This window comes from Podarcis muralis, chromosome Z (assembly GCF_964188315.1).
Source record: "Podarcis muralis chromosome Z, rPodMur119.hap1.1, whole genome shotgun sequence".
NCBI classification, from domain to species: Eukaryota; Metazoa; Chordata; class Lepidosauria; order Squamata; family Lacertidae; genus Podarcis; species Podarcis muralis.
The window spans coordinates 42,914,208-42,930,159 of NC_135673.1; the positions used below are offsets into that span (position 1 = coordinate 42,914,208).

At 45.0% G+C, this 15,952-nt stretch overlaps 1 protein-coding gene and 1 non-coding gene across 7 annotated transcripts in view; both read right to left on the minus strand.

The window, feature by feature from the left end:
* AFF2 (ALF transcription elongation factor 2) overlaps window positions 1-14,077 on the minus strand; it is a 398,976-nt gene extending 384,899 nt beyond the window's left edge. For all 6 annotated transcript variants that reach the window (XM_077922546.1, XM_028714336.2, XM_028714334.2 and 3 more), the window contains exon 1: window positions 13,703-14,077. In XM_077922546.1, coding sequence (XP_077778672.1) covers window positions 13,703-13,749 — 47 coding nt within the window. In that variant the 5' untranslated portion in view covers window positions 13,750-14,077. The remainder of the gene's footprint in view (window positions 1-13,702) is intronic.
* TRNAT-UGU (transfer RNA threonine (anticodon UGU)) lies at window positions 6,988-7,062 on the minus strand. Its single transcript has one exon. It is a non-coding gene; the product is annotated as a tRNA-Thr (tRNA).
* Window positions 14,078-15,952: the final 1,875 nt, after the last annotated feature.

Sequence of the window (15,952 nt, forward strand, 5' to 3'; positions counted from 1 at the left end):
AATAGCTAAAGAAATGTTGTTTGTGTGTTGTTGTTCTGTTATTTAATGCTTGTACCATATTTTATAGCAGCCATTGTAACACTGGGTACAGGGTTAGACAAAGCAATCAGACAACAGTAAGATGGACTTTAAAAAAAAGCATTGCTGTGCATGTGTGAATGCTGGCAAAGCCCTGAGGGGGTTTGTAATACACTGGGCTAGTTGCTAAAAGAGGACAGGGCTTGTGCACTTTAAGAGGGGATTTCAGCTTAGCAGAGCCAGCCCAGGCATTAGGCAGGGTGAGGCTGCTGCCTCAGGTGGCAGAAGCTGCCAGGCAGCACACCCACAGGCTCCCCACCTGCCTGCCACCTCCACTGCAGGTGGAGAAGTGCTGTTGCCATCAGTATTGATTTTGGGCAATATTGCATCCATTTAGGGCAAGATCTCAGCCAGTGACAATGGTGGTGGCGCTTCTCCACCAGTGGTGGATGCAGCAGGGCATGTGGTGGCAGTGGCAAGAAGAGGTGGTTGAGGGAGTGGCAGTGGCGAAACAGGAAATGCTGCCCCTGCAGCTGACACAAGCCCTGTCCTTTTTTGCAACTGGCCACCCTATTTTTCTGAACAGGTGGCTCTGTTCTGATGAACCCTAAGAGTGGTATGGAAAGAAAGATCCCCCCTCCCACTGTGCTACAATCCCATTTCCACCTGTGAATCTATCAGCAGATCTAGGACACACCAAAGGTGGGGAGGGGGAGGCACTTGAAATGACACATATAATTATCTCATTAAATGCAATGCCACAAGAGGTGGCGAAAACCATTAACTCAGCTGACATTTTAAAAGGATTAGGTAAATTCAGAGAGGATAGCTCATGAAAGATGGAATGGAATTTACATCTACAGGCAGTGGTGACTGCTCCTTTAGGGCAAATGGGGCACTGCTCCACTAAACTCAGCCAGCACTCGCCTGCCAGTCTTTCTCTTTACAGTCAGTCTTTGGGGTGGCACTGCATGCCAGATTCCCCTTCGATCTTTGGTGTTGTCCCTGTAGATCTCAGCAAGGAGGATGGAGCCCAAACTAGAATCATTTGGCTCTGCCTATCGTTGGCTCTGCCTCCACCTACTGTTCGGCTCTCTGCTTTCTGCCACAATAGACACCAGAAGCTACTGTGCACAGGGGGAGTCTACTTCAAAATTCCAGGTGGAACAGACAAACAACCAAGGCAGGCTGTTGTCTTCATGTACCCCAACCCCTGCCAGGGAGCTTCCCACCAGTATCTGGGGGTTGACAGATGTAAACAGAAGCCCTCTGCAGATCTTCTCCACTCAACCCAGGGAAGCATGTTGGAACAATGTGTTTGTTGAAAGTGGGGCAGGAGGTTCTGCATGCATCCCTACCTCTCCCTCCTCCATGGATATAGAGTCTGCATGTGTAGCACCATGGTTGAACTCACCTTATGTTCTTGGCAAATGTGGTTCTCTGTGAGGCTCCTCTCTGTTTGCCCTTTCCATGGAAGGTCAGGAGAGTGGCAACACAAGACCTGGCCTTTTCAATGGAGGCTCCCTGCGTATGGAATGCTCTTCCCAGGGACGCTTGCCTAGCGCCATCTTTAGGCACTTGGGGAAAAGATTTCTTTTTTCGCCAAGCATTTGGCTTTAATTATCTGTAGCCACCTTCAATAGGTGGGGTCATAGAATCATGGCAGTTTAGAGTTGGAAGGGACCTCAAGGGTCATCTAGTCCAACCCCCTGCAATGCATTCATAAACCTCTGCTTAAAAACCTCCAAGGGAGGAGAGTCCACTACTTTCCAATGTGTTTTACTCCTGCCTTCTAAAAAGGAATTAGGTTTTGATTTTACTCTGTTTTAGTTTTATGCTAGTTTTACAGTACGCGTTATTCTCTTTGAGTTATTTTTTTGGGGGAAGTGACTAATAATTTTAATTAATAAGAATATAAAGTTGCATTGCAGGGGGTTAGATTAGATGATGCTTAGTGTCCCTTCCAACTGTACAATACTATGAAATCATCATCATCATCTATGTTCATGCAATAAGATTGCTTGCCATTCCAGAGCAGGGTCTTCTTGGTCGCATAAATAAATAATATTACGAAACAATTTTTTGTAAGCCAGGTAGAAAAACAAGCCATAAGGGAAGGTGTTGTCATGGTTTGTTGCTTCTGCTGTTGTTTTTACTACGAACGCTCTGTGTTCCATGCTAGAAAAAAACCCCAGTGAAATTGGACAATTTGAGGTGTCGGCAACAGGCTGAAAGAGCAGAGAAATTTAGGAACAAAGAGAGATGAAGACTATTAAGTGTGCAAGGAGAGCCCCTCCAGCAGGAGCAGCTCGTGACATTTTCTTTTCTTTTGAGAAGGGCAAAATAATTCCCCCTCTACCCATTTAAAGCAGAGAAGATGAACCTTTTGCAGCATAAGGACTGCATTCCCTCCTTGGCACTGGTGGACAGGACCACAGACAAAAAGAGGTGGAACAATGGATGCAAATTTTACCTTTGTACAACAGAGTAATTTCTACACAGATTCATATGCCCCTCTCTATCCTCCATCCAGACAAGGAAGAGGCATTCTTTGTGTTCATCATCACATTCCATCTGGACATAAACATTCAGGGTGCAAAGCAGGACTGGTGAGTGATGTGGCTTGGGGAGAAGGGATGAAGCCTATGGAAAACCAAGAAGGAGCCCCAGGAATGAGGTTCCCTACCCTTGGTGTACAGAAACCACCATTCTACATAGAGGTCTCCGCCTCAGTTCACATCAATGGCATTTTTCATCCAAAGGAATGCACACAGCAGATAGGTAGTGCTTTATTGTCAACGATCACACTTACAGTCACTTGTACAGCTCTGGATTCCTACGCACACCAGCCTAGCATCTAGGAAACTATTCCAAGGTAAGCACTCTACAGAGTAGTTACAGCAACAGGGGACCACTCCCCTCCATCAGTTTATGTATCTTTCCCCAGCAGGCTGCATACATGCAGCCAGAAGCTACACTTGTGTGGAAACTTCCTCTGCTCATCTGTCTTCAACCCACTCCTGGTTCTGGGAGGCAGTGGTGAAGGAGAGGGTGGGGAAGCACCTGGCCCTTCACTTGCCTGACCCACATCTTCCTTGTCTTTTTCAGACCCATCCTGTGCTCCACCCTCAAACACTGAAGCTTCACTTGCCTCTGACTCTTGCCTCCTTGCTGGTACAGTTCCCCACAAATCACTGACCCCCTCTCCCAAGTCAACACTCCAGCCCTGCTTCTGCCTCCACCCCTGGTGCACACTTGTCAGCATCCTGTCAGTCCCTGACACTTGAATGTAGCAGGTTAATATAGGGGAGGTCAGGCAGAGCTATTGTCACACAGAGCTCTGCCTTCCAGCATCCTGCCATTACTCTTAGCAACCACATCTGCTACAGCCTGAGGCAGCTACCTCACTCTGAGGCATGATAGAGCTGGCCCTGTCTACTAGATCAGACCTAAGGACCTTCTAGTCCAACATTTTCCCTTCACATTGGCCAACCAGAAGTCTACAAGAATCCCACAAGACAAAGGGTGAAAGCACCATACTTTGCCTAAATTTCATAGCTGAGTCTTGCTTCTTTCTTAAGCCCCATGGCCAGTTGCTTCCAACAACAAAAGCAGTATTTAACTTTGGTGGTTAATCCTACCCGGCCTTAATCTAGCACACAAATATATACAGAGGACCACAAACAAACAAACCAACAAATAACTATCCTCAGAAATGCCAGGGGATGTGTGGTGGTGATGGGGAATACGTTATAAAGAAATGAAGGGCTTTGCATTACTGTCTTTCCTAATGAGATAGAAAGTGGCAGATGTAAAAGATTTCATTCAGCCAACAATCTCTTTTTATGATATGAATAAACTACTCAAACAGATTTAATCCCTTACTAAATCAGATTATGAAAGGCAGACAAAATCACAATTTTATTCAATATGCCATTTTATCCTGTGTGACTAATGCATTATTTGTATGAAGTTAAAGTGGAGCTTTGAAGAAAGGGGATGGGCGGTGGGGAAATACCCTATGAAATAAATCAAACACTTCTCCTTTGTATAATCTTAACAGACAGATCCCATTAAGATTCCGTTATACGTAGCTGTTGGTTAAAATCATTGACCAGCATCCTTATAAATTAATCAGCTGAGGTAATGCTGCCTTGGCTGTCAACATTTACTCCTAATCTACATTTAAAATTCACTTTGGCTTTGCAAGTCCCCCGCCCACTGAAATAAGTTAATCGGCCCTCCCTCTTCTGTTGAAGAGTCACGAAAAGCAGAATCTCTGCAGAAGCTCCAGCACAGGAGTGGATAACCTGCTTTTACCTCACATCCTCTTCTGCAAAGCCTTCTGAGGGCCACATGCCAGTGGTAGGTAGGGCCAAAAGCAGAAGTGGGTGGAGCAATCTATGTTAATGTTACCTTTGTACAGTACATTAGTTTCAGGAGTGGTACATCCTGTTTTGCCGCCTGAGGTGAAACAGAAAGTGCTGCTTTTCCTTGCTGCTCCTGCCACCGGTGCCACCTGCCCTCCTTGCTCTGCTGCCGCCGTGCACCCTGCCACATCCAATTCCACCAATTTCAGGCTAGATGGCATCAATCTGGGGGCAAGAGCTCACCCAAAATCATGTGACATCTTACCACAAGATCTTACCAGAAATCGGTGCTGAAATTGTCCAACATTGGCAGCATGGCAGGCAGGGCTCCTGCAGGAATGTCACCTCAAGGGCATCTGCCACCTGAGGCAGTGACCTCACCCTGTCTAATGGCTGGGCTGCCTCTGGTTAGTTTCTTCACATTCATGCTTCCCTCTCGATTCTCCCTCTAGATAAGCAAGGCACATGATCGGAGTTCAAGAACACATTTACAGCCAAGCAAAAACACTCAAGGAGAATGGAAAGGATGGTTGCTGAGGGCTGTAGCTCAGGACCATTCACAGCCTAGGGAGAATCATGAGGCCAAGATGGAATGCTCAAGAAAGCCCAGCATATCCCACAATCCCTGACTGGCCATGCTAGCTAAGGGGTGCAGGACTTGTGGCCCTCCAAACACTGATAGACTGCAACTCCCATCAACCTTGATAATTGTTCATGCTGGTTGAGGCTGATGGGAGCTGGAGCCTACCAATATTTGGAGGGGTACAGGTTTCCTACCCTCCTAGGGCAATTGTTGGCCTGTTCCTCCTGAAGTGGTACAGTCCGAGGAGAGCTGCATCTTTTCCTTTGCCTGTTTCTGAACATGTGTAGGCTCTTGGCTTCTACACACAACAATTCCATTCAAGTGGGCAGTTCAGACAAGCCGTAGATAAGCATTCAGATGTTTGCTTGGCCAGGATCCAAAATAATAATTTGTAGAGCAAGGCATTCCCCTTTACGAAGCATGCACACTAGGGAATGTACTTAACTGATCTCCGCGGGACTTCCTTCAACTTAAGATTGTAACGCAAGTTAATATAAAAATCACCTGATGGATTAACCCAAAGGCCCCTCTTTTCCTCCATCCTGTTCATGCAGTGGCCAGGCAAAAGCCCCAAAACAGGACCTGAGTGCAGCAGCTATCTCCCCACCTGTGATTATCAGAATCTGGCATTCAGAAGCATATTGCCTCCAACGGCAGAGGTACAACATAGCCCTAGTTACTCACTTGGCTGTCCAGCATACCTTTCAGGCATTTCTCAACTTAAGGTCACTGGATCATTACAAGTCATCCGAAGCAGACTTCAAATCCCTGCTGACAAGGAATTTGTTTTTCTCTTCCCTCCCTCCTCTTCTGATATCCTTTTATCTCTAGATATCTCCATTAGTCTGTAGATAATCAGGGTCAGGGAGTTCATGTCCAAGAGACACTGCAACAATTTAAACAACTCTTTGAATTGCCAAGCATCATTAGCCAGCTACCTTTGGATAGTAAAAGCTTTCAAGTTGTTAGGTATTCCTTAGTTCCCTTTGTGGGCAGAGTACTGAACTGAAAACGATAGTAGGGTGGTTGTTTTTTTAAAAAAAGAAAAAGAAAAAAGAAAAAGCTTAGTTGAGCGGACTGAATCCGACAGAATATACCAGGATTTTTTTCCCAATCTGAGGGCCACATTCCATTCAGGACAACCTTTCAGGAGCCACATTCCAGTAGTGGGTGGGTAAAGAGGCAAAAATGGGTGAAACAATGAAAGTGAGTTTTAGCCTTTGTCGAATAGGTTACATTACATTGAACACATCACTTGACTGGAGAACTTGCACTGTAAAACGTGGAGAAGTGCAAATTTTGAAGGGCAGCTGTGTTTGCGCTTACATATTGTTTCAGAAAGTGCAAATAATGTAGGTTCACCTTTAAATACGTACTAAATCAAATTTATCCCCCACCACTAATCTCATGAAAGATGCACTGCCACAAATAATAATTCCCTCCTCCATTCCCAATGCACTAAAATGAGTACATTCTTTATATAGCCAAAACAGACTCAGTCAAACACAAGATTTTGATGTTGATGCTTCCAGTAACCAATACATACTGTGGGGTATGTGTGTGTGTTTCTGCTGGTTAAGTTACTTTAGATGGTATCAGGTAATAATATTTGGAGAGTAGGTCTTTGAGAAGAAGAAAGGGAGCCTGAAAAACATTTCAAACTCCTAGGAAATACCATCATTTAACCCAGACATAAGCAACCTTCGGCCCTCCAGATGTTTTGGCTTACAACTCCCATGATCCCTAGCTCACAGGACCAGTGGTCAGGGATGATGGGAATTGTAGTCCAAAACATCTGGAGGGCCGAAGGTTGCCTATGCCTGATTTAACCAGTCACTTGTTTGGAGTTTCCAGTTGCCGATGGAAAATCTGTATACAGATAAGTCAGTACAGAGCATGGAACATAGACAAATGCCTTCTACCGAGTCAGACCACTGGTCTATCTCATTCAGTATTGTCTACACTGACTGGTAACAGGTCTCCAGGGTTTCAAGTAGGGTTCTCTCCCAGCCTACCTGGAGATGCCAGGGATTGAACCTGGGACCTTCTACATACAAAGCAGATGCTCTGCCACTGAGCTACAGCCACTCCCTGGTGATAGATGTGGCCTGGGGTGGGGATGTGGCCTCAGGATTGTCCCAGAAGGCCATATTCAACCTCCTGGCCTGAGGTCCTTCACCCTTGATACCTACCAAGCCAATAGGTGAGATATCTTGGAGACCAAAAAGAAAGGAAGGAGGGACACATCTTCCTAAGTGCTTTCAATTTATTTTCTAAATGAGATAATAAATCTGGAACTTTTTGAAAAACAAACAATAACACACATAATTCAGCACAGGGATGGGGAACCTGTAGTACTTCGGATGTTGTTGAACTCCCAACTTTCTGCATGCAGTGCCTGAGCTTAAGTCCGAGGGCATTTGAGGCTCTACCCTGCAATCTTACACTCAAACGGCACATACCCACCTCCATCTGATTTACATGGGGCTTATATATGTACAGTGCAACCAACATTTACATAAAGCTGTCCAAAAATTCTGGATTCTTTTCTTTTTACTTCTTAAAAGCTCACTCTTTTGTTTTAGTCCATTCTTGATTTCTCTGCTTTTTTTAAAAAAAAACCCGCAACATTCTTAGGTTACTCATTAGCAAAACAACCCACCCCTAAATCACACTTACTTCATCATTTCGACTCATCAGTGGCATACAAGGCTGTGTGTTTTGCAAACACCAGGGTCCACTCTGGTTTAACATCCTTTGCAATCTCATGGAAGACCAGGAAAAATTTAGTATGTTACGGCATAATCAATTGCGGGGCTTATTCCACCCTCCCAAGCCTCAAACCGGACTGTATTTTATTTCCTCCTAGACTCAGCTGCTCATTCTGACAGATCCTAATCCTTCAACCACATGCAAGGAGCATGGTGAGTAATTCCTTTATGTTTGGGAGTGGGGAAACTGAAAATGATCCTAAATAATTACTTTGGGGATGTGCCTAATACAAATTCCCTAAATAAACACACTTTAACTTCCAAAAAGAGAACAGAAGGGGAAAGAGATGGGATATCTTTTGTTAATGAGTATTCCATTCAGTATTTCAATTTCCTCCAACTCCTACCGCGAAAAAAAAGGGGGGGAAATCTATCTACTCCATTTCACATGTACCCATTAGGCAACATTGAACCATCCCGGTGTTCAGAGGGAAACAGTTACCGTATTTAATAAGTGATTTGAGGCCTCAGGGCAGTAAAGCACAGTAACTGAGAAGGCATCCCAGGGCAGCGTATTGGAGGGAGAGAGGTGGGAAGAAGGGAAGAAACACTCACAAATGTGCTGAGGTAGAGACCAAAAACAGTTCACCTTTGTCTGGCAAGCAAGCAGGGTTCCCCACTCCCAGTTGAGGAAGTAGGTTTGACGGAATGCCCTGGTAGGGAGCAGGTGGCTTGGTTTAGGAGAGAGGCATGGGGGGGGGAATATGGGGAGTGAAGGAGACCTGACCTACAGATGGTCCATTCTCAGCTCCACCAGCTACAGGGCAACTTCTGACCTTTCTATTTATGTTACAGTTTAGTGAGTTTAAGCTTCTTGAATAAATGTCCAGTTTTCTTCCCCGTTTGATGCAATTGGATTACTGTTGATGTCTGGTGTAAATCAACCTCTCTTTTTTATGAGGTGAACAAACAAACAAACAAACAAACAAAACCCTCTGAAGCATTATCTTTCCTTTTTTTGAAGGTGTGCTTTGATTCATTAATAGTACTAAGGGAGTAGCCATTGTGCCATACTGCCTACCAAGTCTTATCTGGGAGCAACAGGGGCATTGCTAAGCAGTTAAAGGGGTGCTGCAACATTGCAGGTATTTGCACGGAAGTAAATTGAACTAATTTACAGGTACAGGTGCCTTGGGGGAAATTAAGGTGTAGGGTGTCTGGGGTTTCACCACAGCTGTGCTCGTCAGTTTCCCCACATGCCCTGTAAGCAAAGATTTTCTTTTTCTTTTTGAAAAAGTGGGAAGGAAAGAGTATCTGGGCCCTGCAGCAGAAGGCTGATAACTCAAGACTGCTTGTTAGCAGCAATACCCCGGACCATCAAACATAATAAGGACTTTTTTCTGTACCTAGTATTCTGCTGCAACACAAAAGCCAAATAGACATTGGCTCAGTGAAGCCTACAAGTTGAGAATGACTAGTTTAGATCACTGGCAGAGCACCTGATTTCCAGGTAAGAAGGTCTCATGATCAATCTGCAGCATCTCTCCACGTAGGCCTGGTAATGCCCCCTGCATGAAACCCTGGATAGCCAGTGCCATTCAGTGTGGACAGTACTGAACTAGATGCTCCAACGGCCTGACTCTGTAGAAGCCTTCTGTGTTCCTACACATTTCAGTATAATAGACTATTGATGCTGAGGAATGGCTGGTACATTATGGCTTGGCTAAAGTTACCTGATGGGCATGCTGCATTTCGAACCCAGGACTTCCCACCTCATGATCAATCACAGCACTTCAGACTCTGACAGTTCTCTTCCTTTGTCCTTATTTATTATTACTGTTTTTATATGTGCTGGAAGCTGACCAGAGTGGCTGGGGAAACCCAGCCAGATGGGTGGGGCAAAAATTGTTGTTGGTGATGATGGTGGTGTTGTTGTTATTGTTGTTATTTGTTTCCTGAACACACCTAGTTCCAACACTCTCTCTTCCTGCAACAGCTCCATCAAAGCCCATCCATATTGTGGAGTTCCTAATTACCGACCCCTGGGACTTCCTAACCTCCAGCCATCTTTAAATATAATCTTCTATGTACCTTAGGAATCTGCCTTGCTTTGCTTAGTGCTGTAAAGTCACATGGGCACAATGGAGACAAGAGGGGCAATCCTGTGACCCTCCAGGTGTTGCTGGACTCCAGCTCCCATCATCCCAGATCAAGGGTCATGTTGGCCAGAGCTGATGGGAGTTCCAAGTCCAACATTATCTGGTTCCACATTCCTCGTAAAGGACCAAGGAATATCAAAAAACAAAACTGGCTTGAGGAGAGCACTGTCACTCCATGTTGCCCAGGTTTCTTTCTGGGCCTCCACATCTCCATAAACAAGGTGATGAAAGGTCCACTCAGACATGGGGGAAATTGTGCTGGTTTTCCTGATTAAAATGCTAGTGAAATTACCACTAAACTTCCATTTTTTTATGCCACTAGATTTCTAGAAGTGCCGACTATGTCATGTGGAAGCTGAAATATAATCTGGAAATTAACAGTTAGGAAAACATCAGGGAAATGAAATAAACTGCGGTATGAATGTAGCCAAGGTAATTAGATTGATACAGAGCCTTATGTCTGTTAACATGTGTCATTTTCTAAGAAAGCCAGTAGTGGGCAGAGTTTTAATTTTGCACGGAGAGAAACCTGCCTTCAGGTCCCCAGATAGCCACAATTTGCCTTGGATGGGCTTGGAACATTTGCTGTATTTTAGCTTAATATACCGAGAGGTAGTGGAGATAAAACTGGGGGTCTACATAAATTCCAATCCAAGTTCCTTAGGTGAGGGGGGGGGGGAATGTAATGAATAAATAAATAGACAGGTACAATTTTACTTTGGGGTTCATTTGCAAGATGTACTATGAAACACATGTGGAGTTCTCTGATACAGACCCCACCCCAAACCTATCATATAGCTTTTGGTCTTCCATTCCCAACATAATTATTATATTTATATAGCGTCATCAAGAGAAAACCAAACCTCAAACTAGCTCTCTGCCCCAAGCAGGTTACAATATAAATTTCCATTAAATCATATGCTTACACTAGTTTTGTATAAGTATCTGGATTTACAATCCCATTTCCTTAATGTAGTTGTGTCCTTGCACATTGACTGTGTGGAATAAGATGTACATATTGCAGTAATTCACTGCATATTTTTATCCCAGGGTTACAAACCCTTCTTCTTTCCGGTTAAGGGAGAGATTGGCTGCTGCTGTGTGCTCATCTCTGGCAAATTATCTTTTGTTGTTCCTTAAAGATAGAACTTAAGGCTACTTAGATGTAAATGCACAACAGTTAGCAGCCAGCATACATCAGAATTGTTTGCACTGGTCAATTCCAGCCCCGGTCTTATGCACTTGGTTGGGAGTAAGTGCCGCTGAAATCGGGGGGGGGGGGGGGATTGCTGCAAAGCTCTGAGTGGATTGCCTATTGACCCAGGTTTAGTTTTGTTTTTGTTTTTTTAAAAACAGGATTGTTTTTAATGTACAGTTTCTTCCAACTTTGAGGAGCAAATGCACTCATTCCATAACTAGCTAATTAGCAGTAAACAAGGTAGAGGCACGAGCCTGATGCACAGGGTGAACAAAAGTTAAAAATTTAAATGTGTAGCAGTAGCCATTAAATTATAGATGACTATGGCTTGTTTGGGGAGGGGGTCATTCAGTGAGTGCCTATGCTGGCAAATTCTTCTCACCAGAAGAAAATAGTTTGGTGAACATCAACACAAATTCACAGAGACCCCAAGTGAGTGCATGTACACAACACCATGCAGACCCAAGCCCACCGAATTGATGCATTTGCCTATTATGGCACACAAGACGAAGAATTTATGGAGATACTCCATGCTGAGACACATATGAGATCAGAAGAGACGAACTCTCGAAAGAGCCCCTGCAGCCAAAAGCATTAGATGCCTTTAAAAAAATCAAAACGGCAATACTTTGATAAAGGAAGTTAATGGTGATCAGAAAAGAGGAGGAAATATTGTAACACTTGTCCACCCCTACCCCACCTCCACCAAAACCTCAACAACAAAAACACATGTTAACAGTTTCCTTCTTTCTCAAACACATCATTTCAACATTCACCATCCTGATCCCAGCCAGTGTTGGACTCTACAAACACCGCAACATGCTTCCTTTTCCAAACGACACCTCCATGCTCAGTTGTAACGGCTTCCATTAAATTAATGATGTTACCCACACCATAAATTAGGCAAATTGTATGCAAATACTGTTTGAGTAGCAATACAGTGGTTATCAGCTGTCTGCAAAAATAAATTAGTTTGGCAGGGTAAAGATACTGTGAAGCAGCATATTTAATTGAGCACTAATTTTATTGTGATTATTACTTTTAAGTAACAACGGCAAGGTTATTAAGTGACATAATGTGATGGCTTACACAGAGCTGATAAAACACTTCACAAGATCCACAATGCTGGTTTGCTGATTAAAACTGATACCAAGTAATTTATGGTCCCAAGGACTGATTCTCAACCGCTATAAAAATAAAATAAATGAAAACATGACAGTGTTTCAGGGTTTTCAAGCTGGGCAACTACAGTATGCTTGACAAAGTGTCACTGATTAGCTTGATATAAAATCTATATGTTTTATTATTAGTATTTTCAGCAATTATTTACTTAAAATGCCAGCAAATTAAAATGATTCTGCACTTCTCTCAGCAAAACACATCATAATATTACCTATGTCGCCAAGATTTTTGCCAATCAGGCATGCAAAATGCAAATTTATTCATTTACTTACTTTGCTTGCCTGGTTAGTAAATTACAGCCTACCTCAAATGGCCACAATCCGGTTGCTCATTATTATTATTTTAAATTTTAGAGCGAAAGCACAAATTGCAACTTGTTAGCTTGGCAGAGTGAAACACAGAACCAGTCCAGACATTGGCAAATCATATTTAAATATTTATGGGCAACAAAGCACCTCTGTTTTCCAAGTTAAATACAGAATCAAATCACAACTTCTGCACTACTTCTGCTCTCCCAGTATCAACACCCCAATGTTTCTTTTCTTTTTTAAAGATGCCAAGCTTGATTTATTTTTTTGCAGCAAGTTCACAATAAAAACAACCAACACACGCAACTCCCTTCTTCTTTGCAAATCACAACATATCTGAAATTCGAGAAAAACATGGTAATGCTCAAGATATTTCCAAAGCTTATAAGTTAAAACAATAAGAGATCTGACAGTGACTGGGAAAGGGGGGGGGGACCCTATCACTTCAGTTCTGGATCAGTAGAGGGGGTAGGAGGAGGGACAATCACAGGCAGTTTTGGAAACGAGAGAGACAGAAATCTTGCAACTGACACCACTAAACTGCACGTTTGAGAAAGCCACAATGAAGACAATGTATGAACAATGTGGGGTAGTGTTGCTGGTTGGATAACCCCCCTTGTTTTTTGTTGCTTTTGGTTTGGTAGCCAACAGACACACACCCTTGCAACTTATCCCACAGGTTCAAGAAAGCATAGGTCCTGATACCTATTTTGAAACATGGAAAATGAAAGATGCGTGAACAACACCCCCACGCCCACCCCCCAAACACCACACGACCCCCAGGGGATCGGATTGAGTTGGGAATAGGTTCAAAGAGGGGGTTCAAATAATGGGATGCTAGAGCGGGTTCAAAGGAAGCGAGGCTATGCCGACTTCTTCCATAGATGCTGCCTGTTTTGCAAATGGACCACTTCCAAGTTGGAGCATCCTCCGAAAAACAGGGCATGCGACGCGCATCACGCACCTCCGGACAAAAACCACCACGGGTGCATGGCTCTCGATATTATTATTAAAGACAAGACACTGAGAAGGAGGGGAGAGGAAGATGCAACAAAAGGTTTCTGAGCTGCACTATTAATAATGCTAATAATAACAATAACAATAACAACAACAACCCGAAGGCATCGCAATAGGATGATGAAATTCAAGAGCGGGGTGGGAAATCAAACCTACCACTGCTGGTCCAAGTCCCAGTCCCTGAAAAAGTCGAATAGATCCATAGCGGTTGCGAAGGGAGGCAGCACAGACTCCGAGCGCTGGCTGCCCCCCCTCCCCGGGTCCGCCTTCCCCCAGCCCGGCTAGGAGAAGTCACCGGGGCAGGGCAGGCTTAGCAGCGCATCTGGAGGGCGAGCTGGGCTTTCTCCCTTTCGCCGCGCTTGGGGGACAAGCCGGGGCTGGCGATGGTCTCTCCGGCCGGAGGGAGGAGGAGGAAGGCAGCTCTGCCGCTGCTCTCAGCTCCTTCCGCTCGCTTCTGCTGGCTTCAGCTGTGGCTGCTGCTGCTGCCGCCGCCACAGCGAGCAGCAGCCTGACTGACTGACTCGCTGGCTGGCTGGCTGGCTGAGAGGCAGAAATAGCGGCGGCGGCAGCAATATCAACACCCACCACAAGGGGTGGAGCGAGCGGCAGGAACTACGACTCGGAGACGCGTTGCATTAGCATCCCTCCCCGCTCGCCAATTCGCAGCTGGAGCAGAGTTCACATGTGGGCACGGACGAGAGACGGGGGTTCTGGTCGCTTCCAAACGGGTGTCATTGTGGGTTGCTCTATGTGCATGCAATACTAGAATAAGAATATCAGTGTAAAGTTGGAAGGGACCCTTAGAGTCATCTAGTCCAACCCCTTGCAATGTAGGGATTTGAAACCATGCTGGACCCTACTTAACTTTGGAAATGTGCTAGCAGTATTATTGTGGCACCACTAGCATGGGTATAGCCAGGAGTGTTCACGGAGGGGGGGGGAGACTTTTGTTAGGGGGTGCAGAACCTCGGATTTGTATTGGTTTTGGGGGCAACTGCCCCCCTGCCCCCCTTGGCTATGCCCATTGCCTCTAGGAGTACAATTAAAAATATGTATGAATATTGATGTTAATATTTTCAGCATTCAAATAACTTCATTGTTATCTAAAACTGCAGCATCAGCAATCCCACATCACAAGGGGTGGAGTAATGGTTTTGGTGTCAGCCTAGGACCTGGGAGACCAGGGTCCAAATCCCCACTCAGCCATGAAGCTCACTGGGTGACTTTGGACCAGTCACATACATGCAACCCAACAGACATGCACCCAGAACTCTGGTTGATTCCAGATTGTGGGAAGAGGCAGCTCCTGCAGCATGCAAGCTTGTTTGTTGGCTGCCATGTCCACAAAACATAGAATCATAGGGAATGCAGGATTCTCAGCTAAAGCATCCATGACAGATGGCCACCCAACCTCTGCTTAAAAACCTCCAAGGAAGGAGAGTCCAGCAGCTCCTGGTGGGAGTCAGTTCCACTGTTGAACAGCTTTTACTATCAGAATTACCTTCTTTATAACTTGAATCCATTGGATTCATCCTTGCTGTCAAAGTGTAAGTGGGAAGACACACATGGAGACACAGGTACTGTGTGTGTGGTGATGAGGTAAGGTTCCCAAAAGCCATTAAATACCATGAGAGCTGGCATTGAGAGAGCTGAGAAGCAGAGCACACTCCATCGGCTCTGCTGCAACAGGCCAGTTCCATCAGGCCTCCTCTCCCCTCAACTGTCACTTGGGGGCAGCCTTTCTCTCTCAGTGGGAGAAACAGTAAGCAGGGTTCATTTAATCAGCTTTTCTGGAGGCCCAGCTCCATCAGGAACCTCCTTGCTCTTGAACTGTGCCAGCTAGTCCACGTAGGAACAACTAGTTAGAAACTGGTGTCTGAATTTTAGTGTTTATTTTCCTCCTCCCTCCTGTCCAAGGGGCAGTTGGATCTTCTCTACCTGGTAAGGTAGCCCACCTGGGAGAAGGAATACTCTTATCCTAAACCTCTGCTGCCTTGTAGATATACTGATTACTGAAAAAGGCTTCAGGAGTACACCCTGAGGAACCATCTGTACCTGCTGCCTTGCAGGACATCTTCAGCAAAAGAAAAGGCTGAGGAGTAAACCCTACACAAATCCAGAGTGGAGTCCCTAAGGCAGTTAGATGGCACCTTGTACAGCTCTTTCCAGCAACTCCTGCAGCCAAGCTGGTGCCAAACATCTTGTTCTGCTTTCCTTTGGACCACATCAGTGAGGTCAAGGGGGGGCGATCTTGTTACCTGGGCAGCCCAGGACCTTAATGCACGCTGCCCAGGCTTATGCCCTGGAGAGGTTCCTTCTGTGCTGCTCACACAGCAAAAGCAATGCTGGAGGCAACAGTTATGATTTATAAACTCAATTTGATTGGCATAAGGTATGAGCACTACT